The 26,090-nt window shown below is 31.3% G+C and overlaps 1 protein-coding gene across 11 annotated transcripts in view; it reads right to left on the bottom strand.

Moving 5' to 3' along the window:
• GTF2I (general transcription factor IIi) overlaps window positions 1-26,090 on the bottom strand; it is a 93,796-nt gene that overhangs the window by 28,960 nt on the left and 38,746 nt on the right. For 2 of the 11 annotated variants that reach the window (XM_039849089.1, XM_039849083.1), the window contains 7 exons: window positions 23,295-23,372; window positions 17,054-17,113; window positions 14,985-15,041; window positions 13,074-13,136; window positions 5,923-6,033; window positions 4,421-4,486; window positions 1,783-1,966 (listed from right to left, as the gene is read on the bottom strand). In XM_039849089.1, coding sequence (XP_039705023.1) covers window positions 1,783-1,966; window positions 4,421-4,486; window positions 5,923-6,033; window positions 13,074-13,136; window positions 14,985-15,041; window positions 17,054-17,113; window positions 23,295-23,372 — 619 coding nt within the window. The remainder of the gene's footprint in view (window positions 1-1,782; window positions 1,967-4,420; window positions 4,487-5,922; window positions 6,034-13,073; window positions 13,137-14,984; window positions 15,042-17,053; window positions 17,114-23,294; window positions 23,373-26,090) is intronic. The other 9 variants (XM_039849090.1, XM_039849085.1, XM_039849093.1 and 6 more) reach the window with 5 other exon arrangements.

Raw genomic sequence — 26,090 nt, forward strand, 5'->3', positions numbered from 1 at the left:
ATAAGCTGGCTTGGTTTTACTTTTTGATCAAGATGGTTGTTAATTTCTCCATTTTCTCAACAGTACCAGAGCATTATTACAGTAACGAAGTTGAGCACCTTTCCAAATGATGTGACTATTATCCTACTAATGTATTCACTTTGTTTATAGCTTAAAGATGTTAGAAAAAAAAAAAACTGTATCAGTTGTAATATGCACATGACTCAAAAAACAAACAAACAAACAAAACACCTCACCAATAGAAGGACTTAACATGAAAGCCATGTATTTCGAAAGAAGTGAACCATCCCCACTCCCTGGGGGATGAATATTGCTTAGTCTAAACCCATCATGTTATCTTTCCCATGCCCAGATGAGGAATAAGCACTTGATACAATTCTAACTGGAGAATTACAGCTATGTTCCAAGGTTGACTTGCTCTCAAAAAAAACACAGGAAGCTGCTGTTTCTCTCCTTCATAGATGTGTCTGGCTGTGAGGCCTAAAACTATTGTATCCAACTCAAGACCAGTCTAAGAAAACTATCAGCAAAAGGAAAGAAAAATGAGCAAAGCCCCATGTGCCACATTTTAACCATCCTATCTTTGACTTCCTTGCGAGGAGAGAGAAGCATCTTACCTTATAAAGCTAACTTGAATAAGGGTTTTTGTTACTCACTTCTGGAGACATCTTAACTGCTACCTTTCCTTTTTCAAGTCAGAAAATCTCTATGTGCTTTCATACATGTTTGGCAAGTCTGACTGGCTAGAGAATCTAAAGTTGAAATCATTTCCACCTAGAACGTGGAAAGAATTGCTTAATAGTGTTACATCATCCATTAATGCTCAAAGCAGGTTTATCATCAGTGTGATTTTCATTCTTTATGGATGACCTGATTTTACTCTCTAGAGTCTAATGATTTTTTCCCCCTATCCTCAGGGCACTGAAACTTTATGAAGTAGTTCATTTTTGATGCTCTCCCTTTTCTACTTTAAGTCAAATATAACTAGATGAAGACTCAATATTCTTTCTCATCTTTCATATATACAATCTTCTTTACAATTTATAAGACTAACAACTCTCTAGTCCTATCATTAAAATTTTTAGTTTAGTAATTATATTTTATCATTTGAAGAAATAATTTCCAATTATTTCTTTTTATAAATATTCTAGTTCTTGTTCCATGGATGTAAAGTAATAGGAAATTTCCATATATTTGCATTGCTAAATCTGTTGATAAATACCTTCTTAGTTTTTTAAACCTTTTATTATAATCTTAATAGAATCTAAGAGAACAGAAAATGTGGCTGCCATTTTTAAATGGAAGCATTTACACTTCCAATTCCAATTGCTGCACTTTCTTTTAAACTATCCTTGCTGCACTCTTTACGTCAATGCTAAAGAACAGCATTCTTGCTATCTTAGTTTCTTCCCATTCTTACGTCTATTGTTCATTTATTTTTTACAATTTACATATATTTCCACATATGCTTTAAAAAATTCAGACCTAAAAATAAGACACTGACATCGTATTACTTATTTTCTTTAGCATGCTTGTCAGAAAATTAGAAAAGAAAATGATGGTTGTATGGCAATCAAGCATGAGCAGGAGTTCATGTTCCAAAAGCCAACTCTGCCATGACCAACAAAAACTTATACACAGATACATGAAGACGTAAAAAATAAGATGACGTATAATAATTTAAACTTAATTGAAATATAGCCCTGGTAGTTAATAAATATTTGTCAACAATATGAAAAGATGTACTAATCAAGAACAAAGAAAAGAATCTAAGAGTCTTACTTCTTAATCACAAAACGAATCCTTTCCTTTGCAAGTAATATTCTCTCAAGGCGAGGAATTCCATAAGTAGATGGCCTTCTAAAAGGAATTCCTTCTGGAAGTCCTTCCACATATAGATCTTCAACATGTGACTGGAAAAGAGGGTATGGGATCGTCACAGGACCTTTGGCTTTTATAGCTTGAGCTTTAAGGGTAAAAACAGAAGAACAAACATCATTACATGACAAGGACTAAGCACAATTTGCAGAAAAGAATAATAGTTGAATATATATTGCTCTTAATATTCGTAATTTTTATAACTGCTTCTGTTAATTATAATTGAATCAGAGAAAAATAGTACAAAAGAACTAAAAGGAAACACCAAAGATGCTACTGCTCAATTTAACCAAATCCACAATGAACTAACATGATTGTGAGGTAATGTACATATATAGTCAGACTTTCTACTGAAATCTAAATCACGAATGAACCCAGAAAAAATATACCAGTTAATATCAGCTAATACATACAATATGTAATGAGAGAGGCAGTATTTTTAAAACATTTAAAATGTTAGTGTAAAAAGGATATTTTTAAAAAAATAACAAACAGAAGATTTAACTATAAAAATTCTGATAAGATTTATCTCCCCTAAAGTAAAATAATGCAACAATTGCAAAAATTTAAAAGCATAGGGAATGTTAGAATCAAATATAGTTGATAATACTGTAATGACTTTGTATGATCATGGTGATCACTTCTTAAGGTATAAATGTCAAGTCATTATATACTGCATACCTGAAACTAATATAATAATGTATGTCAACTACATTTTAGTTTAACAAAAGAAATCAACTATAATGAGTAGATACTGATTTTATTAAACTATATAGGGTAGTTTTCCTAAACAATAAGGGACATTCAAATATCACTGGCTATTAAATATAATGTTTTTAGATGTGATAATGAAACTGAGATTAAGACAATGCCTTCTTTTTACCCAATTCCCCAACTGAAATACAGATTTCTGAGGGGTAAAATACCATCACATCAGAATTTTTAAATATTCTTGCATCAAAAAGAGATGGGACAAGAGAAGAAAGGAAATATTGTAAAATGTTAAAGTTGAACTTGGGTGATAGATACTTTGAGGGTTTTTGTATTCTTTTGTTTTTGTGTGGCAATTTTCATTATTAAAAGGTATTAAAAAGCATCAGTTGTGTTCAATTACAACATGGGAATATTTATAGTTTGTAGTAATAATTTCACAAGTAAAGCCTTTTGACACCAAGTAAAGCAATGCCAAATTCTCTATGACTGCAGACAAATACCACTATTCTTTTCAAAGGCTTCTAGTTCATTTAATTCACACACAGTTACCAAAAATGCTTTCCAGTAAAAGGAAAGAACAGCAGAGGTACAACGAACACTGCCAAAAAGGTCCCAAAGCAAAAATGACTCCTACAGACTCCCCTCAACCCTTTCTCCCTTAGGAATTGCCATCGGAACAGCTCCACTTTTTGCTGGTATTTTATGTAAAAGTCTATTTGCTAAACATTAATATCTGTACTAAAGTTTCAAGTGTACTATATTATACATTAATGAATTAGATTTAACATCTTTTGTTAATATAATACATCTGAAAATCATATTCACATATAACAATGAAAATAGCTTCCCTTAAGGCAATCACCATTGACCATGTTATAGTGCTTTCCATGTAGAATATGTTATGAGTTTCTGCTTCGAAATGGACCAGTTAAGATCACTAGCAAAAGGCTCTGACTATTGAAAAGTAGGATAAATACTAAAAAAAAAAAAAACTTAAGGAAATAACTGAAAATATTTAGGAAAAGTTATTGAACTCATTAAATTTACCCTAATTCTAAATCTTTGTTAAGGGATAGGATATCTATGATAAAGAGAGAAATGTTCATGTTAAGTTTATTAAAGTAAATAATGCCAGCATAGTTTATCATTTAAAAACTTCACTTAGAAAAATTCAGTGATGCAGGACAGCACTAGAGAAATTATATTTTCAAGTTAAAATTTGGTATATTATAGAATTTTACAGTTGATTGCAAAAAATCGTCCAAATAACAATCCTCTTCCCCCAACAAAACAGATGATATTATTAAATGACTGCTATTTTTAGGTGACCATCAGGTGATAACGAATTGCTTATTTCTTTGATCACTATATAAAGAACAGTGAAATAAAAGGGAAAGAATTTGATATTTAACTTAAACTCAGTTATATATCATGAGAAAACAAGAGTACCTAAATGCATCTAGATTTAATATAACACATTAAGAAAGACTATTATTTAAGAAAGTAATGTTCATTAAATCTCCAAGATCTAGGATTTTGCAACAAATATATAAATAAACTCTCAAATATACATGCTGCAAGTTTAAAAGAAATGCTAATTGATACTTAAACAACAACAAAAAAAACATTTCCTAAGCTTTGTAGTAATCTAGAAACAAAGTTTCTAATATTTGGACAGATATTATCCAAGGACCTTTCACATCATAAATATGTAAGTAAGGTACAATTCACTGGCAGAACTGAACTTGTTCACATTAAATGTAAAGGAATTCCATTGTTGAAAAGCTTATGAACAAAATATTACAAGAATTTTTGAGTTTAGACTTACCATATTTTCTTTCAAACAACTCTTCGACTTGTTTACGCAGATCAGTAATTCGAGCATTCCATTTCTCTGAAAATTGAGAGAAGTTAAATCTCAATAATAAATCCCTGTTTGGGGCACTAATAAGTTTTTAAGATGATCCAATATCTAATGACTTATTTTCCACACAATATATCTTAATTTTTAATAATCTATCTCCATCTATATAATTTTACTGCTTTCCTGAGACCTTTGTCATTTTTAGTGGTTCTTAGAATTGGTTCAATATGAGATTACAGGGGATGTTTTAAAATTTATTTTTGAAAAACTTCATACCACTTTTAGTCCTGTAATTTCTGAAAAGCGGGAGGGCAGGAAAGTCCAGTATGATAGAGCACTACAAAATGGAGGCAAAAAGGGAGCATTTGAGATCTTGCTCCCAAACATGTTATAAATTTGGCTCAAATAAACTCGTAAAAATTCTTTACAGGTTTGGACAGTTCTTATGTGGACTGGAGAATTAGACAACTAGAATCTGTAGAGCTGATGGGAAGATGAGAACTACTCAGAGAAAGATCTCCAAATCTACAGAGGGGCACCTTTGAGTTTTTGCATTCTTTCCAGACTACTCTCATCTTTGTTCCTGGGTTGCTAATGCCACCAGAGGACCACGCTGACAGAGGAATGGCTCCGTGAAGTACAACAGACCGCCCTAGAACTCTCCGGTAGCCCCTGGAGTGAGTAATGCCCAGATTTTCCCTTAAATACCCTAAAATAGACTGAGAAGGCAAAGTAGTTTTGAAGGTGTTAATCTGCTGCCTTCTCAGATCACTGGTGCTCTGACAATAAATGATTATTTTCAATATTGCCCCCCCCACCAAAAAAAAAAAATACAGAGGCAAAAAAAGAAGGAATCTCTTAGATCATTCAGGAAAATTTCTAAAATATCTTTAAGTTATACAGAAATAAGACTTTATACATAGTTGCAACTTATAATCAAGTGTTGAAGAATTTATGTAAACTTGCTATATAAATCCAATTTATATCCAGTCTGTGACAATGACAAATTAAAATATTAAAGTGTTATTTTAAAAAATATAAATGTTAAATGTTCTATCTATTCATAATAAAGATCACAAACACAATTTATCATTAATATTTAGTCCCCTCAAAAGACTACATCATCCTCTGGGTTTGGTTAGATTAACTGATGGCCGTTACACAGAAAAAGAAAAATCAAGATACGAAATTTATCTTAAATAAAGGTTTTAAAGCTAAGAAAAATAACTGAATTACCAAGTCATTAACACTGATTTAAAGTCTACTAATTATAATTAATAATACAATGTCTTTTGCTCTGGTAAACCCAAACTATGTTTAAACTATGTCTGTAAAGTTACTTCCCTCAGATTAGAATATAAAGCAATAATACATTTTAAAGCATCCCTTTAAAGAATGATGTAACTTTTATCAGTAACATAAAGAGTTCAGAATCAAAAAAGGCCTGCATTTAGTCAAGAACTCACCAAAGTTGAACTCTCTCACTTTCCGTTTTCCGGCATTGGCGGGTTCTGTGACTGGTGGCTGGGGTGGCTCATTGCTCTTTGGTCTCTTAGTAGGTGGAGAATAATCATCATCTTGAAAAAGAAAACTGTCATCACTGGAGGAACAAACTAAATAAGTTATAGCCACCACCTGTTAAGTTCTCAATATTTAAAAAATGCGGGGGCTTTAAAATTGTTTGGAATATCAATCATTTCTGTAGTCATTTTCGGCATAGTTTTCCTACTATTTTGGGGTATGCTCAAGTGGATATTCCTCATTTTCCCTGTCTTATTTCACTTTTTTTTTTACTTCATTTAACTTGAACAAAGTCATAAATTTCCTCCTCTCCTCCCATAACTCCTGAGATGGCTGCATAGAATTATAGTCTAATTTAAGTCTTTCAAGAAAAAGGTTTTAATGGAGACAACTACATAAATATATGCGAATATGTAGCTTGAATGACAAAAAAAAATTAAGCTTATATAAAATCCAAGCATACATAAGCAAGGAAGGTTGGATAACTGAATGCCAAACACTTTTTACAAACATGGAATTTACAGAATTAAAAAAATAGATCTGCAATATTTGTGAAACAGGTAATGTTGATTCAGTCAATACAAAAACCTATGTAGAAACAGGCAATCAGATATTTAAGCACAGAATACAGACTTCTCAAGACATCTGTAGTAAGAGTTCATGCTAATCTCTTCATGGATATGTCTGCAATTCAAATCTGCTATACTTTCATATATCTAATGCTAAAATTAAGGACATTTGGCTCAAATAAGATTATCACTTATACTCCCTGAAAATGTCAAGTGGCACACTACTAAGACGTCTGCTCAAACGCCATGTGTAAATTATTGAAAATATCATTTAAAGATGTCTGTACTTAAAAATATGAGGTAGAGAACAAAATTACTATTAAAGACACAGCAATAACAAAAAGATAACATTAAAATACAAGTTACCTTTTCAGATCAGTATTATTTTCATTCTCATTTTATAGCTAAAGAAACAGGCTCAGAGAATGTTATGTGACTTAACCATGTTACATTACTAGTTAGTGCAGTTAAGATTAGATTAAGGGCATAACTCTTTCCCTAAACTAATAGTTTAACTCTCAAACAGATAACAAGGAATCCAAAGTCAGTATATTATATATACAATGTTCCCTGGGACAGAAATGGATAACTTTTATATACTTTGTATGTCAATCAAGAAAAAAACCTGAATGCAGCCTAAAATACTTATATTTCTTTGCTATCATAGCATCAGAAAACACAGACATAGTTGCCCTGGTGCACTGACTTTGGGTTCTTTTTATAATGCCAACAGATATTTTGGTAACCTGAAATCATTTACTGATTGACTATTCCAACCAATAGACAAAGAAGGTACCAATAACACCAATACCAGATAAAGCCACGTCAGGACACAATTATACGTTGGGAAAGACAAAAATGCTAATTTAGGGGACACTATTTTAGAAAAACGACATCATACAAACAACTTACGACACTATAAAACTTTCATGTGTTGGATGCCACTGTAAAAATCCATGTTCATATTCAGGGGGGAAAATCTACGGTGGAAAACTACTTAAAAATGACAAACTACCAGTAAAATAAAACTTGACTATGTCACCTAGGCTTTATAACTATTAAATTAGTACAAGGATTAAAAATGCTCAGAAGACCTATAATAGATTACTAAATTTAATATTAGAGTTAAACCTAAGTAGATACATTCTGGAAAACATATTAGGTATCATTAATATGTTTAGCCTTCAATTCTGAAAATACGCTCAAAAGAAAACCCTCTACTTTCCAACTTCCGTTTATAGAAGCCTAAAAGTATTTTTATGCTAGTTTCTAATGGGTAAAATGAAATATACTAGTTTCACCTATGACTATTACCAAAGCATTTTAAATGCTTAATATTAATATTTCTTCCCAAACATTAAACAATAACATTTCAAACAAAATTATTTTCCCTAAAGGCTACTGTCACCTAAATATATCTAAAGATCATCATTTAAACTGATTGTTAAACTGAATTGTATAAAATAAAAATTGAAAGAGTATAAAATGAAAAAGAAAATATAGCTACATGATGAAAATCTCAGTTATAATCTAAACTGAATTTGAGGCCTAGGTAAAATGCCAAGAGCGCTTTTCTTTAGTGTGAAGACCTCACTTCTTAAATCAGTCTAACCTATTTTAGAACACAAAGGACTTATTAGTATAAATATATTTTATAAAAGTAAACTCACTGACCATAAACAGAAAACAGACAAATATGGGGGTAAATTTTTTAACAAAACAACAATTTAACATAGATTATAAAATATTAAAAAGTGATGTCACATTCAAGTGATAAGTAATGACGTTCAATCTATTAAATGTGAACAAATACAAAGAGATAAATTTAATTATTTCTGATAAAGTATCACACCACAAGTTCTATTGAAAAGAGTAACCCATTTAAATCGTAGTTGAAACAGGGAATTAAATCATAAGAGTAGCTATGAACTTAGCCACACCTTCCATTTTTCTCCACTCTGCTGATAAAAACTCCTTGGTATTGAGAAACTATGAGAAAATGTTACTTTTGACCTCAAAATCCTTTTCACAAAGATCAAGATTATTTCTCTTTAGCAGAAAATATCAAGTAAAGCTCTAAGAGTTTACCTCTAATAATCGAGTCCAGCAGATAGCACTGTTTTCTAATTATCATGGTATGGTGTTTCAATGTTATAAAAAACTACATATTTCAAGATACTTCAAAATCAAGCACAAACTAAAAATGTTTACAGCATCAAAACCAAAAGCCTATAAAATGAATTTCAAAATATTTTAACATGCAAAAGCTATTATTCGGGAATATGTAAGTTATTGTATCAGTACTAACAAAAGTAGCTCCCACACCTCAAAAAGGGCAACAACTTAAAATTTGCATTCAGAAAAAGACCATTTTCCTTTTAACATCATATTTACAAATATGCCTATAGATAATACAAACTTGAGAGCTAAAATTTTATCACTGCATTCTCAATGGTGAATGCATTAATAGAATACGAAACGAATTTTTTGATACTCTTAATTTCAACATGACCAAATTGGTAATGATTTTTTATCAATTTAAAGAAGAAAATTTAATGAACACAGTAACGTTCACAGTAGAATAACACCTAAACAATCTGACACTATTCAAAATTAAACACAAATCAAAATAAACCAGGCGCTGTATCTCTTTTAAAATTACTCAGAGCCATTAATTACTCTACACATTTCAAATTAATAAATGGCATTTTCCACCCATGGGTCCAGGTTATGATTCCTCTAAAACTCCAATTTTTACATAAGTAATTGAATGGTCATTAAGTGACTCTTCAAAGCACAGAATCTTCAAATGGTAACCTACCCAATTACATAGATTCTATGAACTCTCCAATAACATTTATAAAATAAGCACTGTACTTAAACAATGACAAACAGCAAAACCTATTGGCTCTATTCTTCAGAACTCGACCCAGAATTCGACTTATGTCAACTACCACCATCCTGTTCTAAAGCACTATGTTCTCTGTTCTAGATAACTGCAATAGCCTTCTAAACTAGATTCTTGCTTCTACTATGATCTGCTGTCTTTTGCAACACAGCAGCTTTGTTTCTTCAAAGTGAAGTACAGAACCTGGCCCTCCTTTGTTCAAAACCCGCCAATGGACTTATCTATCTTGTTTATTCCTAAATCTCTGGCACGTAATACAGTCCCCAGCACATACAAAGTGTTTGGTATTTGTGAAATGATTAAATGGATATTTGAATAGTCCTTAATTATATGCAGCAACCAAATATTTATCAAGGACCTAAGCATGAATTTCACAAAAAAGGATACCACCAGAGGATGACATAATCCAACTACTGAAGCTCTGAAACAGTATTATCCAAATTGCAGTCCAATGTAAACCAATTATATGTAGAACTGAATTTCTATGTTGAAATATTTATGTATATTTTTCAATTTATACGAGAAAGAAATAAAATTTAAAATTTCAAGGATAGTTTTACTTTGGAAGATGTAAATTAATTTTTAAATGAATTTATTTAAATAATTAATTTAAAGAAAAAAGTGATGAACAGAGTAAGGTTAGGCCACAGCAGAATGAACATATGTGAATGTCTCAGGTTTGGGAAACAATGCCCTAGAAGAGAACCACGTGACAAGGAAACCTCTTTTAAAGCAAAAAACTACCCATTACTAGCCTGCCATGACAACTAGACCTCAATTTTTGAGGTAAGATGTTCTCTGCACTTATCAAAGATATGCACATATCAAAGTCATGACAGCAGTTTCATTTTACCCCAAAATGTAGTTGTGATATTTACGAAATCAAGGACTGCGTGGTCCCATTATTCCAAGGGCTATTTCTCAAACCTGTCACATAAGTTATGAATGTGTACTACTAACTTCACGTACAAGTGAATCACCACAAATGAAAGAGCACACTGCTGGCAATGGGTGAATGTTATGCTTCAGAGATAATGCATTTGTATCAGTGTCAATTAGCCCCTTCATAACTCCACTTAATTTCAAATGAAGATATCAAAGTTGAAGTACTGCAAGAAATCTGACAAACTTACTCGATGACAAAGTTTTTTTTTTTTTTTAATCTTTTCTATAAGCTATTTGGGAAACAGAAAGATACAAATGGAGAAAATAAAAGTCATCCACATGAATATTATCTTCATTTATATTCTAGTATTTTCTTAAACAAAATTAACATTTTCTAAATACAATTTTCCTTTTAAAACCTTGTCTTGTTCGTGAAAGAGAATTTCTTTTTATCCACTAAACATATTACAATAGAGGTCTTTTTTTGGATGACTTACATTAAAAAAAAAAAATCATTATTTCAGTGCCTGTATCATTCTTTTCTGTATCATTTTTATCATTATGAGGCTATACCAAAACTTAATTTTCTTACTATATTTAACTAGTTTCTACCTACCATTCTGCAATTATCTTTCCAGAAAAAATAAATTATATCCTTATCAAACAAATGCATAAGTTCTCATTTGATCTTCCTTATTAATATCATACTTAAACTTTACCCTCCTTAACATATAGATAAAAAATGATTAGCAATTTAATTAACTCTATTATATAGTTTGTTCATGAACATATATATACCATGGAAAATTAACTACTCTACACAGATCTAGTATTTCCCTGGTCTTCTAAACATAAATAAGCTACTTATATAGCAAAATTCTCCTACTTGTTGACAAATTTGGATGATAAATCAAGCTTCTTGTAGTATGTTTTAGTATAAGAAAATAAGATTTCTCACTCCATCCAAATAGTTAAAATCAAAACAACTGACGTTTCAGGTTCACGAGCCATCTATTTTGTGATTATCATTAACATCGTTTTAAAGATCTTATATTATAAAAGCATGTATTTAAACAATTTTAATACTGTCTTTATCTACTTTTAAGATATGATAAAATTGACTTGGTTATTTTTCCTATTTAAAAACTTTGTCTTGTCTGATCTCGGAAGCTAAGCAGGGTTGGGCCTGGTTAGTACTTGGATGGGAGACCACCTAGGAAGACCAGGTGTCATAGGCATAAAAAATAAAAAAATAAGGAATAGTAAGCTAACAGGTCCTTGCAATCTGTGAGGTCAACCAAGGGTTGCCTCCTCTAAAAAAGAAAAAAAGTAAAAATAAAAATTTTGTCCTAATTATTAATGATCATCTATTTTTTTCTATCTGTATAGAAAGGACAAAGTTCTGAGTGTTTATAATATTTATACGCTCTTAATATTTTCTTCTCTGATGAGATTTCTAAATAAAACCAATTAAATTCAATTATATAATGCTAGACTATAAACAATTCAAAACTGCTTTTAGGTTAGTAAAATTATATTGATAAAATATATATATTAGAGATACTAGTTGGAAGTATGAGAAAAATTCTATTAGGTAAAAGCTATCAATCAACTTATATTTTAGAAGCAATGAAGACAAACATTTTGAATAGTTAGAAGTAGCCAAACACTATACAAGTGATACCTGTAGAAGATATATTATTAGAGAGAGAGCGAGAGAGAGAAAGAGATCAAGAAAGGTTATGCAGCAATTGAAGAAAAAAAAACAAACAAGTAACAAGATGTGTGGTTATGGAAAAAAAACCTACAGGAAATGTGACATATGTATATTTTAAATGTTTATTATAATGTATTCTGAAAGCATCTATATATTTTTATAAAACTATGTATACATCAAAGTATTTTTAAATGTATTATATACACAATAAACTGAGTATAGGGATTTTAGAGCAGGGCAGGGAGAAATAAAACTTTACATATACAATTTGCTGTGCTGTTTCAATATTTTATCTTAATAAAGAATTACTTTGAGGGGAAAATTTTATAGAGTAGTATAAGACTATTTTAAAAGGAAAAAATCAATATGTATTTAATTTTTAAATATGAAATGTGATACTGTTAATATTAGCTCAATTTTTAAATAGCTCAGGACATACTGGCTCATCTGCATTCATGCACTATCTTTGATGAAAAACATAGGTTTGAAGCAACTTTAGCTATAGAGATCAATTTAGAATATATCTGTAGCTACTGATTTAAAAACAGTTTTTAAGAACAGATTATACGTTCGCTTCTAATAACATTTTAGGAGGGAACTCACTTTAAAAACTGAACTATCAACACTTTCTCTTCCACTTTACTCAAGTAGATATCAGGGGTTATACTGATACTAATTAGGTCTCTTCTATCACAACCCAGTAACAGGTTACAGAATCTGGTTTCATGTGCATCCAATCTGGTCATAGTTTTCATTTTGTTCTCGATTCCCAATGATAGGAAGTATAGCTTGGTCCACCACTCATTCATGGCTTACTTCTGTTGCCTAAATCTCCCAAAGCACTGGGTGTGCTGCTGGGAAGTGGGCTACTTTGGTCACACATACACATATATGCTTCAATTTTTATCACAAGTTTCCTTTAAGAATGAATGAAATGCATACTTAGAAATGTGAATGTGACAAGTGTTCTTATGACCAGAAGTAAACTTTTGGAATCAAGGCTTTTCAATAACTAACCTTCAATAGTCACCTCAACTTCGGGGTCCTCACTTGTTTCTGAAGGGACATGTTGAGTAGAATCTTGAAAAAAATAAAATTCTAAAATGACATTCATTATAAAGCACTTTCTTTATGTTCCAACATTTTATTGATCTGATACTCCAAAAGCAGCCTACTATAAAATTTTACTGGCATCTTAATTCATCTCATATTTATTAAAATATCTGACCCTTTTAATTATAAGTAGGGATAAGAAAAAATAAAAATTAGAAAAACTCTGGAAAACTATTAAATAATACCAAGTTATCTGTAATAATGGATTAAAAAAAAGTTGTATTTTTAGAGAATAAAATTATAATAAAGTCACAATTATTTTCCTGCTGTAACTAGCAAATGCTAGAATAAAAACAAAGATTTTTTTCTTTTTTTCCTTTTTCTTTTTTTTTTTTACTATTTCTTCTCTGCTTTCAGAAATTCTAGGAGTGGTTCATATTGTTAAATAAAACAATTTTCTGCAATGGGGCCTTCAGATCAAGACAATGACTACAGCAAATGCATATAGGACTATATTCCCTAACTTTATATGCAAGATACTTTTAAAAATTAAAATTTTATTAATATTTGTGTTACTACACAAAACAAATGTACATCAGAATGTTAGTGCTAGAAGTTCAGCTAGAAAGTATCTTCATCAATTCTCTTTCATTTTGCAAAGGTTGAGAGATTAATTGATTTGCCAAAGATCATGTTCATTGGTTAGTAAAGGAATAAAGACCAGAACCCAGGTTTGATTCAACTCTATTAACTTTGCAATACGACAATTAAAATATCCTCGAAAACAAAATACTTCAAAGCCTAATATCTAATTACAGAATTATAAACTGTGAAATGAAGTAATTCACATTGCCTGATGAACCCTGTACCATATGTCTATACATAGGTATTTTGTTGTTGTGAATACCACCTATCCAAAACAGAGAATTTTGTTACAGAGGAAATATCTAATTACCTTCACACAGTAAAACATTAAAAAAAAAAAAAATTCATCCACATTATCTTCTATGAAAAGATGTAAAAAAGAAATGTAAAATATTATTTAAAATGAGCATGTCAATATTTCTGCAAGAAACATATTCCAGTTAGAAACCCTAATTCTAAAAATGAATTTGAAAAGATTAGCCAACATTCCAAGGACCTTAAGAACTCTCTCTACCCAAAAAGGGTAATAGATCAAATTAATGATTTTAAAAAATAAAAAAGCAAATAAAATAAAAAGTTACAAAACAGACTTCAATTTTATCCTAGAAAAATAAGGTACAACATGACCAGTTTATGAGAGAAATAAAATTCTAAAACAAGATAGTTATCTTACCAGTCATTTTCTTTGGGAGCAAGCTAAAAAATTCTTTTGAAACTACATAAACCACTTAAAAATAGGAAGCCATTCTACATAACAGTTTAACTCAAGATTCCAATAAGTAAAAAGCTGTACCACAGTTAAATATTCATTCAATCCTAAGAGCAAAAGAGGGTAACTGCTAAATAGGCAAAGTAGTTCATGGGGTAGTTGGAGGTATAAAAACAAGTAGAGAGGACATCTCTCCTTTATTAATCTTATGTAGAATAAATACATTGCCTTACTTTTAAAAATGGCACCATTAAATAGTATGTTTAAAAATGAAACATGAACAGAGCCAGTAATAATTGTAATTCTAAAATACTAAAGCCATTCTTTCTTTAAAAAATTTTAATATGGCACAAAATGACCAGTACAAACGGTGAGAATTTTGCATCAGGAAGAGTTTTACTTACCGTTTAAGTTTTCATCCCCATATGCTTTATTATTCAGTACAGTAAAAGAGGTATATTATATCTTAAGACTTAAGCATAATACAAATACAGCAAAATAAAAATCCCTTTATTTCTAACCTTCTGCTGGTACTTCCATTTCTGTTCCATCATTGCCCTCTGAAGAATGATGGCTTCCTAGAAGGAAAATAAACCTCATATAATAAATCAATAAAAAATTACATTGAAAGAAGAGAAACTAGGTAACAATGTAAATAATTTAAAACATATAACATAACATATACAAACTGACTCTTTAACTCCTTAGCAGCTAATTCAGACAATGTGAGCTAATTCAGAAAATATTTAACACTTGAAAATGCAAAAATTACTTTAAAATGTAAACATATACAGTGAACCTAAGTAGTTTTGGGGATTTAAAGTTAGTTACTGTAACTAAACATATAATTACTCATAGATGTTAGAATCTGAGAAACAGAACAATTGTTTCAAAGTACCATGCTCATCTGTCAATGACGCACACACACAAACACAAATTAGAGCAAATTCTTTCTTTGCTCATAGACTCTATTAAGTTTAAATAAACAAGTTCAGGTTTTGCCGTGAAATGTTTCCTGCTTTCCAGTTTTACTATGGTGGAAGCTATGGAAACTCAATCCCCATTATTTATTCAAAATTGTACTTAAAGGAAATTTTAAGTTAAAATTTAAGATACTACCTTTAGTCTGAAAAGCAATTTAATTCAGGTAATATAATCTGCCTGCTTCTAAAAACTGGAACATAAAGCAATGTATCAGGTTAGGCAGTCACAAGGTAAACAGGCTCATCCTACTAGAGCAGAAGCTTTACTCATAAATAGGAAAGAAGTAATCTAAAACATTAGAGAGCCACTTAAAATTAAGTACCCAAACTGCCCCTAAATATTCATCATCTGACCTTAAACGTCTGAGCTACTGGAAAAGGTTGAAAATCACTGCCTTTGTGTATAAATATATTACCTAAGAGTAAGAATAAATCACAGGGGGGAAGGGGAGAAGCAAAATCAAGTCTATTTTGTCATACACTGAAAACTAATTTCAGAAACTGTACTAAATGTACATCACTCAGATACAGGTTTTAAATATATTTTATCTTTATTTTTAAATATCATTAACTACAGTTAAAAAAAACTGTCATTCAGTGTCTAGTACCTTTGAATTTAAAATGCAATACTAAGGTCAAATATTTTTGGTTTTCAATGTCTAGCATTATAATCAATTACCTTGGGATTCATTTCCACTTACTTCATATAATAAAAACTCACCTAAGCTCAAAACGCTAGGTTAATCTATAAATCTAGAGCACTGAATTATTCTTTAATTTTTTAAATATGCTTTCTCAGCACATAGTCCGTTCCCTCCTCTGTTTAAACTTTAACATTAGAATTTATGGAGCATTAGGTTATTTGACTCTAATGTCGAAGAAAACACAGGTGTGAAGTTAAAGGAACAAGAGATAATGGAGATGAGACCAGTACTTAAAACAGAAATACTGGGTAAAGAATAAGGACACTTAAGATGGTTGTTCCACCTTCGCAATATTACAAGAGTGCATGTAAACTGTGATTCTACGTCTTTTTTTATATCTGAAATAAGCAATTACATTTATATTAAAAGTAAAGCTAAAGAAAATAAATCTTATGCACTCAAAGCCAGGATAGACAGAAGTAAAAGCCATCACAAACAGCCTATGTCACCAAGTATGGGAGTACTATACAAAAATTTCCCAAAAAGGTATTCAATTAATAAACTTAGGTAGGGATTTATAAGTGGTATTTTACAATCTTTCAAAAAGCTAAATATCAACATGACCTTATCAATATTTACATTACTAGCGATACAATAAACACCTTACTTCTGACTATTCTGATATAAGGTATAAATGTGTACTTTACCTTAAATATGAAAGTGTGTCATGTACCCATTTCGAGATTCATTACTAGATTCACAAAAGGGAAAATTGGTTTTGAAAAATTGTTGCTTGTGAAGTTCATTTATGTTTTTTTTTTTTAAAAAAGGCCAATACATTTCTTTTTCCTTTTCCATTTAGAAAAGTAATAACAGATATAAATACTAAAACACAGTCTGTCCAATATAAAGAAACATTAAATAAAAACAGCATGTGGGAAAATGGAAGTGAAAAAGTTATACCTTGCAAAGACTTCGAAAGGGGGAGTTTGTCATCAACATCATCAGTTTCAGAAGGGCCTGCTTTGGAATACAAAGATAATACTTCAAAAGTAATCCCAAAACTATTTTTTGGGTCACTTTAGTAAAGAAATTTGGGTGAAAGATATGGAGTGATACGGCCTTTTCGTGAACAAAAAAGGCAAAATAAAAAAATGACTGAATATGAATGGTGTCAACTTACGGTCTCAGTGAATAGAAAAGGTGTGCTCAGATAAATTTATATATAGACAGTTAAAAGAAGCTTTAAAAATGACTAGACATATGGATTGAATGGGAATGAGATGTCTAAAATGGTGAATATGGTTTTTTTTAAACAGTAAAGGTTCATAACAGCAAACTGCAACTTTTATGTCATACAGATTGTTAAGTGCAGGGTTATCTTACAAGGTGTACTTTGTTCCTTCCTTGACAAATATTTGCTTAACCTTTAACTCTTGTCATACTGAAGAAAAATGCAGAATAAATTATTATACCTTTCTTAGACTCTCCAAAATCATGTGATTAAAGTTTCAGTAAGCTTGAATCTCCATTGAAATAGAAACATGACAAACTAACAGTTAATTCTAAATCCCCCTTTCCTGAAAATCCATGAGTTTTTTAATAACATAGTTCTTTCAAATTATTAATATGTAAAGTGTTTAGGTTAATTACACCTTCACAAAATGCTATAGAAATCATGGTAACACATTTGAGTGTATTATTCAAACATTTTAGTGATAAAAGATTTTAAAAAGAAAAGACGTGTTTTCAATGGTTATGTAACATAAAACATGTTCTTTTATGACTATGAATACAAACCACTTCACCAACTAACTCTGAATTTTATTTGGAAAATAGCCTGAGACTTTTGGAAAGCTTGCTAATACATGAGAACTTTCACAAAGCACTAAAGCACACATTATAAGCAAAGGACACATCGTAGAGGAAAATAATTTCATTGAAAATACAAAAAGTTTGTATTTGGAATCTCAACTAAGAGCAAGACACTGAATTAAAGAGACCTGAATTCAAATGCCAGATTCACTGCTTCCTAGTCATGTAATCCTGGGTAAAAATACACAGAAAAAAAAATGAGTAATAGCTAAGTAGCACATCTGACCTTCACACTCAAAATGCTACAGTCACTGTGAAAATCAAACATTACCAAAGCTCACATCTGAGTATCACTATCTTAGAGGAAGGCTGACACATGCAGAGATGTCCAAGCCTATTTGGGAATACCAAAATTTTTGAGAGAAAACATAAACGTCCTTATGTAGAAGAATGAACAAATTGATCACATGATATAACTACCACAATGATGGTACTAAGTCTACATGAGACAAAAGATGTAAATCTTGAAAATTTATATTGAATGACTGACACACAAAAACATATAACAACATATATAGTATGACATCACTTGCGTCAAGATTAAAAACTGAGAAACTACTATACATAAAATGATGTGTATGGACATATATACGGATACTTCTGTGGGGATATATACACAGTAAAAGTATAAAATCATTATCAGAAAGGACAACTCTCAATTTTAAGAAAATGGTTAACAGGAGGAAGAGAGAAAAAAAGTGGAAATCTGAAAGACCTCAAAGAAGGCTGTCAATTACATATTTAACATGTTACATCATGTGGGAGTTAGGGGACAACAAAATATTAAGGTTCAGTAAACCCAGGCAGATTTACATTATGTATGCAGATTTTAAATATTCCATTTAAAAAATATTTTAGAAACACAATATAGCAATGCAAATAAATTAAGTACACCCAACAATGCGTCTCACAAATTATGTTTTACAAATGAAGCCTGAAACAAGAGTATATGCTGAAAGACTGTTTATATTAAATACAAAAACAAACAAAACTAATCTAGGTTGTTACAAGTCAGGACAAGGGTTACCACTGTACGGGGGTCGGGGATGGTGCCTGGAAAAGAGCCCAAGGGAAAGGAGCTTCTAGGATACTGACAACTAACAACAGATCTTCAGAATGCATAAAGCACGACTGGCAGAACTGAAAGGAGAAACAGATAAATCCACAAGAGGTGGTCGAACATTTCAATACTCTTGTAACTGATAGAACAAGCAGACAAAAGTAATAGTAAGGATATAGGAGACATGTACCACTCTACCTACCAAGCTTAACAAAGTTAAAATAACTGAAATTATGCAAAGAATGTTCTCTAAACATAATGAAAATAAACTGAAAATAAGTAACAGAAAGTTATCTGTAAAGTCCACAAGTACGTGAAAATTAAAACTACACACTACTACATAAACCACAGGACAAAGAGGAAATCACAAGGGAAACTAAAAATGTTTTGAACTGAATGAAAATAAATACAAATTAAAGATTATGGGGTAGCTAATGCCTAAGAGGGAAGTTTATGGCATTAAGTGCTTGTATTGGAAACGATCTCGAATCAGTGATTTAAGCTTCTATCTTAAGAAACATTAAAAAAATTAAAATTAAAATTAAAGCAAGCAGAAAAAAAGAAACATTAAGAGCAAACCACTGAATGTAAACGCTAGATCTTTGAGGGCAAAAAAAATTTTGAGAAAACTCTAGAGCTGGACCAATGGTTCTCTACTGGGAATGATATGTGTCCCCCAAAGGATATGGCAATGTCTAGAGACAGTTTTGAGTGTCACATCTAGAAAGATGCTACTTATATCTCTACTGGTTAGAGTTCATGGAGGCTACTAAACATTCCACAATGCACAGCATATATCAGATGCCCACAACAATAAAGTGGTTGATCTAAATGTCAATATTGCCAAGCTTGACAAACCCTGAGCTAGACCAACGAAGGAAAAAAAGGAAAGACACAAATTACAAAATTGGAAATGAGAAAGACATCATGATAGAACTTGCAAACATTTTTTTAAAAAGGAAACTTATGAGTAGACAAATTCCTTAAAAGAATCTGCCAAATCAAGAACAGAACAGTCCTATAACTATTAAAATAAATTTTAAAATTAAAAAATAACATCTGTTAAGAATATTCAATGATGTATAAAAAGAATTATACTTCATAACTAACTAGTGTTTATTATTCCAGGAATACTTGGCAGGTTAACATTTGAAAATTAATGTCAATTACCATTTGAACAGACTAAACAAGAAAAACAATATAATCACCTGGATAGATGCAGAAAGACCTTTCACAAATTTTAACGCCCAATCATAACACAAACTCTTCACAAATTGAAACAAGGACACTTTCTCAAACTGATTAAGGGCATCAACAAAAAACTCACAGCTATCATACTGAAAGATTTCCTTCTTAAACTGTGAACAAGGTAAGGATGTCTGCTCTCACTACTTATTCAACATAACACTAGATGATCCGAGCCAGTGCAATTAACACAAGAAAAAGAAAGGAATTTATTAAATTTATGCACGTTAGAAAATCCCAAAGATTTAAACAAAAAGTTGGTAGAATAAGTGAATTTTAATTAGGTTACAAGACATGAGGTCAGCACATATAAATCTATTGTATGTAGTTCTATACATTAGCAATAAACAGTTGGGAGCTGAAATGTAGAAGAATAGTACCATTTATGGTAACACCAGAAAACATTAACTACTTAAGATATAAATCTTACAAAGTATGTACAACATCTGTATGCTGAAAACCAAATACTGATAAAAGAAATCAAGGAAGAACTGAATAGAATAGATAAGATAAACACACACAAACACAACATGCTCATGAATCAGAAGATTTAATATTAAGATATTCAACCCAAGCAAGAGATTCAGCACGACCACCACCACTGATATTTTTTTAAACCAATCAACAAACTGATTTTTAAAATTTATATGAAAAAGGAGCTAAAACAGGCAAAATAATATTTAAGAAAAACAATTTTGGAGGACTCTCACAATTTCATTTTAAGACTTACTATAATATAAAGTACTCAAGACAATGAAATTTTGACAAAGATCAATGTAACAATATACTCAAGAAACTGATAGATGTAAAGGTAATACAATGGAAAAAGAACAGTCTTTTCAACAGATGGTGTCAGGAAAACTCGATATGCATAAGTTTCAACTCACTATCTTGCACACTATATAAAAACAAGGCCTACATCAATCACAGATCTAACTGTAAAACCATAAAAAATTTTTATGAAACATAGAAGAAAATCTGTGACACTAGGTCAGGCCAAGATTTCTTAGCTACGATACTTAAGCGCAATCCATATAAGGAAAAATCATCCATAAATTCGACTTCATTAAACTGAACTATTTGCAAATAACACACCATAAAGGACTCTTATTCAGAATATACAAAGAATTGTCAAGATGCAATTATTACAAAAAGTGTCCAAACTGCATGGACTGTATCTCTCAGCCTGTGAGATAAAAAACTAGTTGTCTAGCTCTCATCTTCTTCAACTGAACTTAGAAAATTATCCCTTCAGGCAATCTTTCTCCTCACTAAATTTATTTCCAACTCTTTATTACAAAGGCATCACCTTAAAATCACTCATATGCCCAATTTCAAAAGGGGGCAAAAAAACTTCTAATATCATGGTTGATAACAGCAACACTAAAAGATAACACCAAAGACAAACTTTTTATTTTAAAAATTAAACATAACCTCTATTAAAAATATATATTTTATTAAATAGCATTTATTAAATTTATGCACTTATGTTAGTAAGGTAGCAACAACTGCTATGAAGTCTAAATATTTTCCAAAATATTAATGTATTAACTAAAAATCCTCAGAATTATCTCAGGCTTGTAGCCATGCAATTCCTAATGTCATAAGCAATATTCAAAACTGACAGATAAAAGTCATGAAATTCACTATGAAACGGTTTAAAATATGTATACAGATATGTGTATGATTACAAACCAAAATAAATTTATTCATAATGTTTTTATAATGTTCCAGAACTGATAAAGGATTATCTTTTTATATAAACTAAACCTATAAGGCAAATATATTAAAACCAAAATGAAGTATCATAAGGCACCTACTAAAGTAGCTAAAAAGAATAAGACTGACCATACAAGTGTTGACAAGGAAGTGGAACAACTAAAACTACTGTACACTGCTGAAGGAAATATAAAATAGTACAAGTACTGTGGAAGACAGTTTGGCAGTTTCTTAAGAAGTTAAATACCTACCATACGTCCCAGCTATTCCATTTCTACGAATCTACTCAGGAGAAATGAAGACATTGTTCCACACAAAAATTTACCCACAAAGGTTGACAGAATTTATTTTTAATAGCCCCAAACTGGAAACAACCAAAAGATCCATCAATAGACAAAAGAGATAAATTGTAGTATAGCCATAAAATGGAATAATGCTCAGCAATAAAATGGAATTAGCTACTGATATATGCAACATTATGGATGAATTTCAAAACAATTATGTGAAATGAAGCAGGTCACAGCACCCCACCCCAAGAAAACAGTACATACTTTATGATGATTCCATTTATACAAATTTCTAAAAAATGGAAACTAATCTAAAATGACAGAAAATAGATCAGTGATGGGCAGTGAATGACAAAGAGACAAAAGGAAACTTGGAGGTTATGGACATTTCATTATCTTGATTGCAATAAAGATGGTTTTATAGGAATAAACATAAAACTAATCAGATTTTATAATTTGAAAGTTTTAATGTACTTTATGCATGTATAAAAATTACTATTAAATATGGAAAACATTTTTCTAAACTAAAACCCATTGATGTATAAAAGCAAATTGCATTGTGAAATTATAACCTGATTCCTTCTTCATCATCATCAAGCAAAAAGATATGTAACAAAATAAAAAATAACTACAACTTATTAATGTCTCACTTTTTATAGATTTTTGTAAGATAATGACAATGTTTACAGTTATTGCTGCTGCAAAAATAGAGCCATTAAAGATTCAGAAGACCTCTCATGCCTTGCAAATAACATAAGAAACTGGAATTGAATTCTAAATTGGGCCACTTTTGCTTGTCCTCAAGAAAATTAATGGCTATTTTACATTACCCCTGTAATTGTTTGAATTTACTGTATTGTCCTATTTTTTAAATCTATTTTATTCTAGTGATAAATTATAACTACACATGCCAATCAAAAAACAATCAACGAAAAGTATTTAAGGAACCCAGGCAATTCATAAATTTTAATTTTAATCACTAATAACATTTGAAAAAAATTATATTAGATAATAATACCTTGAATGTTATATTGATAGTAATCAGGATCTTCTGATTCTTCCTTTACTGTCACAGCTGCCATTTCCAAGGAAATACCTGTAAAAGCAAATAAAATTATATGATTATATTTCAGGGCATTCAGTTAAATGGTACAGGGAAATCCCTTTTAACCCCCTAATAATGCAGCGTAATGTGTATATATTTTAAAGACTATGAAAGGACACAACTATGCTAGGTAACAGGAAGATAAAAACCACCAAAAAGCCAACCTAGACAAAGTTTTACCACTAAGTAATATTCTGGAATTATTTGCTGCTAATTTTTTTCTCTGACAAGTTCTTTCTTTGGAATTGAAAAAAATTAGTCACACTCTATATTCATTCACTATTAAAAATACTTCTATCAACCATTAAAAATCATTTGCAGATATCAACTTTAATGACTCAATATTCCAGAGTAAAGATGGCATCATTTTTACCCATTTTATATGAGATATATTGGTTTTGTTCCTCCTAAAAAATTCCTTTGTTAACAAAGGTACAAAGTGCACTTTTCTGCGGAAACCTGTGCCCACAATTAGGACAGGTAATTTAAAGTGGACCTTTGTGGCTGGATATAAAAGAGCACATGTTGTATAATTCCACATATAGGAAGGTCAAAACAGGAAAATCTTTGTTATTAAAACACAAGTAATATCAATTATATCTCAATAAAGCAGAAGAAAACAAAATGCACATAACTCTGATTAAAAAATACTCCAGTAAGTGACTGACTTTGGGAGAAGAGTAATGAAACAGGGAGAGGAGAGGGCCTTCTTGGGGTGCTATGTTCGGTCTCTTGATATGAGTATTAGGTTACAGAGGTGTGTATATTATTTATTTATTTATATATAAGCTATATACTTATACTTGCATCATACTGTATTATACGTCAATTAAAAGTTTTAGGAAAGAAAAAAAATCTTATCTAATAAATTCTTATTAAAGATATATTCCCCATAAATTGTTCAAAAATAAATATCCCTTGCTGAGCTGTCTACTGGCAGCTGACAGCAGGGATTTTCAAAAATAAAATCCTGATTTCATGGTATGATCGCAGTTGTTGGTAATACTCTGAGAAGTTTAAGAAATGAACAACCAATGAGTATCTGTACACATTTCAGACTAAGATATTCAACCACAATCATACCAGTCCTGTGATGAACTTAATACTGAGTTGATGCTATGTGATTTGAGAAGCTTTGTAGAGAACATTTAAGAACATTTTAAATTGAATTGAAGAAATAGCTCGGAAAGAGAGTTAGCTGGATGTATTTATCCCTAAAGCGACAAGCAAAGAAGGCGGTTATTCTATGGGCTACAATTACCTATGAGAAATTGGTTTGCTGTCACAAGATGGTGGCAGGGAACACGTCTGGAAGCCGTGGGATTCTGTGGGCTGTCTCTTTAGTATAACCACGTTCATCGGTGAAAGTTAATAGAAAAACAAAGCAAACAAAACAGGCAAATCTACTGGGGATTCAGATCCTTCAGGAGTGAAGATTTAGGTCACTTTAATTAGGTTAAAAACCTTACTGGCTAAGGTCTTGGCTAAAAGCAAAGGATATAATATAATGGGTAATGATTTAAGGAAGGTTATAAAATCTTATGATAAGTTGCAGAAATGTGGACACTGCATATTATCTTCCTTGTTATAAGTGCTTCTGTAAATATTATGTATTTAGATATATTAACTGTTCTCACTTCTCCTTCACATTATATTTACAGCAGTTTTTGTTGGCATTTCATTTACCATTTAGCCTTTAAATAAGAATATTCAAATAGGTTGGGAGTGAATATGAGGAGTAATTACTATAGTCATGACTGTGTGGCAGCCTGACCCTGCCTGACCATTTCCTGCTCGAACGAGTTAGTTCCTGACCGCACATCCTTTACCCAGGACTCTCCGGCTGACACGGCAGTCCAAAAACCGCTTAAACGATTAAGCCAGTTTCCTTATAGTTCGGCAGTTGATGTTCTCCTTATGTTTTCCTTCCTTATATGTGTAGGAATGAGGAAGTACAAGATTGTATAAAACTGCCACCATGTTACAAGTAGGGCTCAGCCTTTGGATAAGAATCCTTTGAGCGGGCACTGGCATCAACGAACGACTGCTTCTTGCTTACAGCCTCGGTGTCTCGACTCTCTGAGAATCTCGCTACAACTGGACCGTAAATCAATGACTACTGAAACATTGTGTTTTGGGTAAGAGTAAAAAATGAATGACTGTGTAGGAAGGAAAGCTGCATCAAAGACGAGAACAGTTGTTTTGGCGTTTGGAAGTCCAAGTATGTGGAAAAGGGTGTGTTTGGATGCTGAGTAACTGAAGCGGTAGCCTGTGCCATCAGAAAGCTGTTGTCCCAGTTCCAGGCCCAACCTCTTAGGCTGCTGAAGTTTGGACTGAATACCAGTTGGCTGCTTGGAGGTTTTTTTTGCCACAAAGGAACACAGCAAGGAGGCTAGAGGAGAGAAAAGGTATCTGCGCCTTCCTTTGGCTTGTCTGTATACTGCTCCAATCAGGGTCACTCAGGGCTTGGTACACTATTCCAAACTAGCAAAAGCACACCCTTTCCACAGGAACTACTGGACCTACTTTTAATTTTTCCAATGCTACCAGAACCAGTTTCGACATGTCCCCTCAGACACCAGGACCACCTTACAAGTCAGAATAAAAGCTCTAGGGGGGTCAGCCAATTCCTTGAGTTGTTACATGATTTTTATTACAAAGTTAATAAATACAACTATTTAATCTTTACATTAAAATTTCTCCAAATAA

The sequence above is a fragment of the Pteropus medius genome, unplaced genomic scaffold, assembly GCF_902729225.1.
Source record: "Pteropus medius unplaced genomic scaffold, Ma_sr-lr_union100, whole genome shotgun sequence".
In the NCBI taxonomy this organism is placed as follows: Eukaryota; Metazoa; Chordata; class Mammalia; order Chiroptera; family Pteropodidae; genus Pteropus; species Pteropus medius.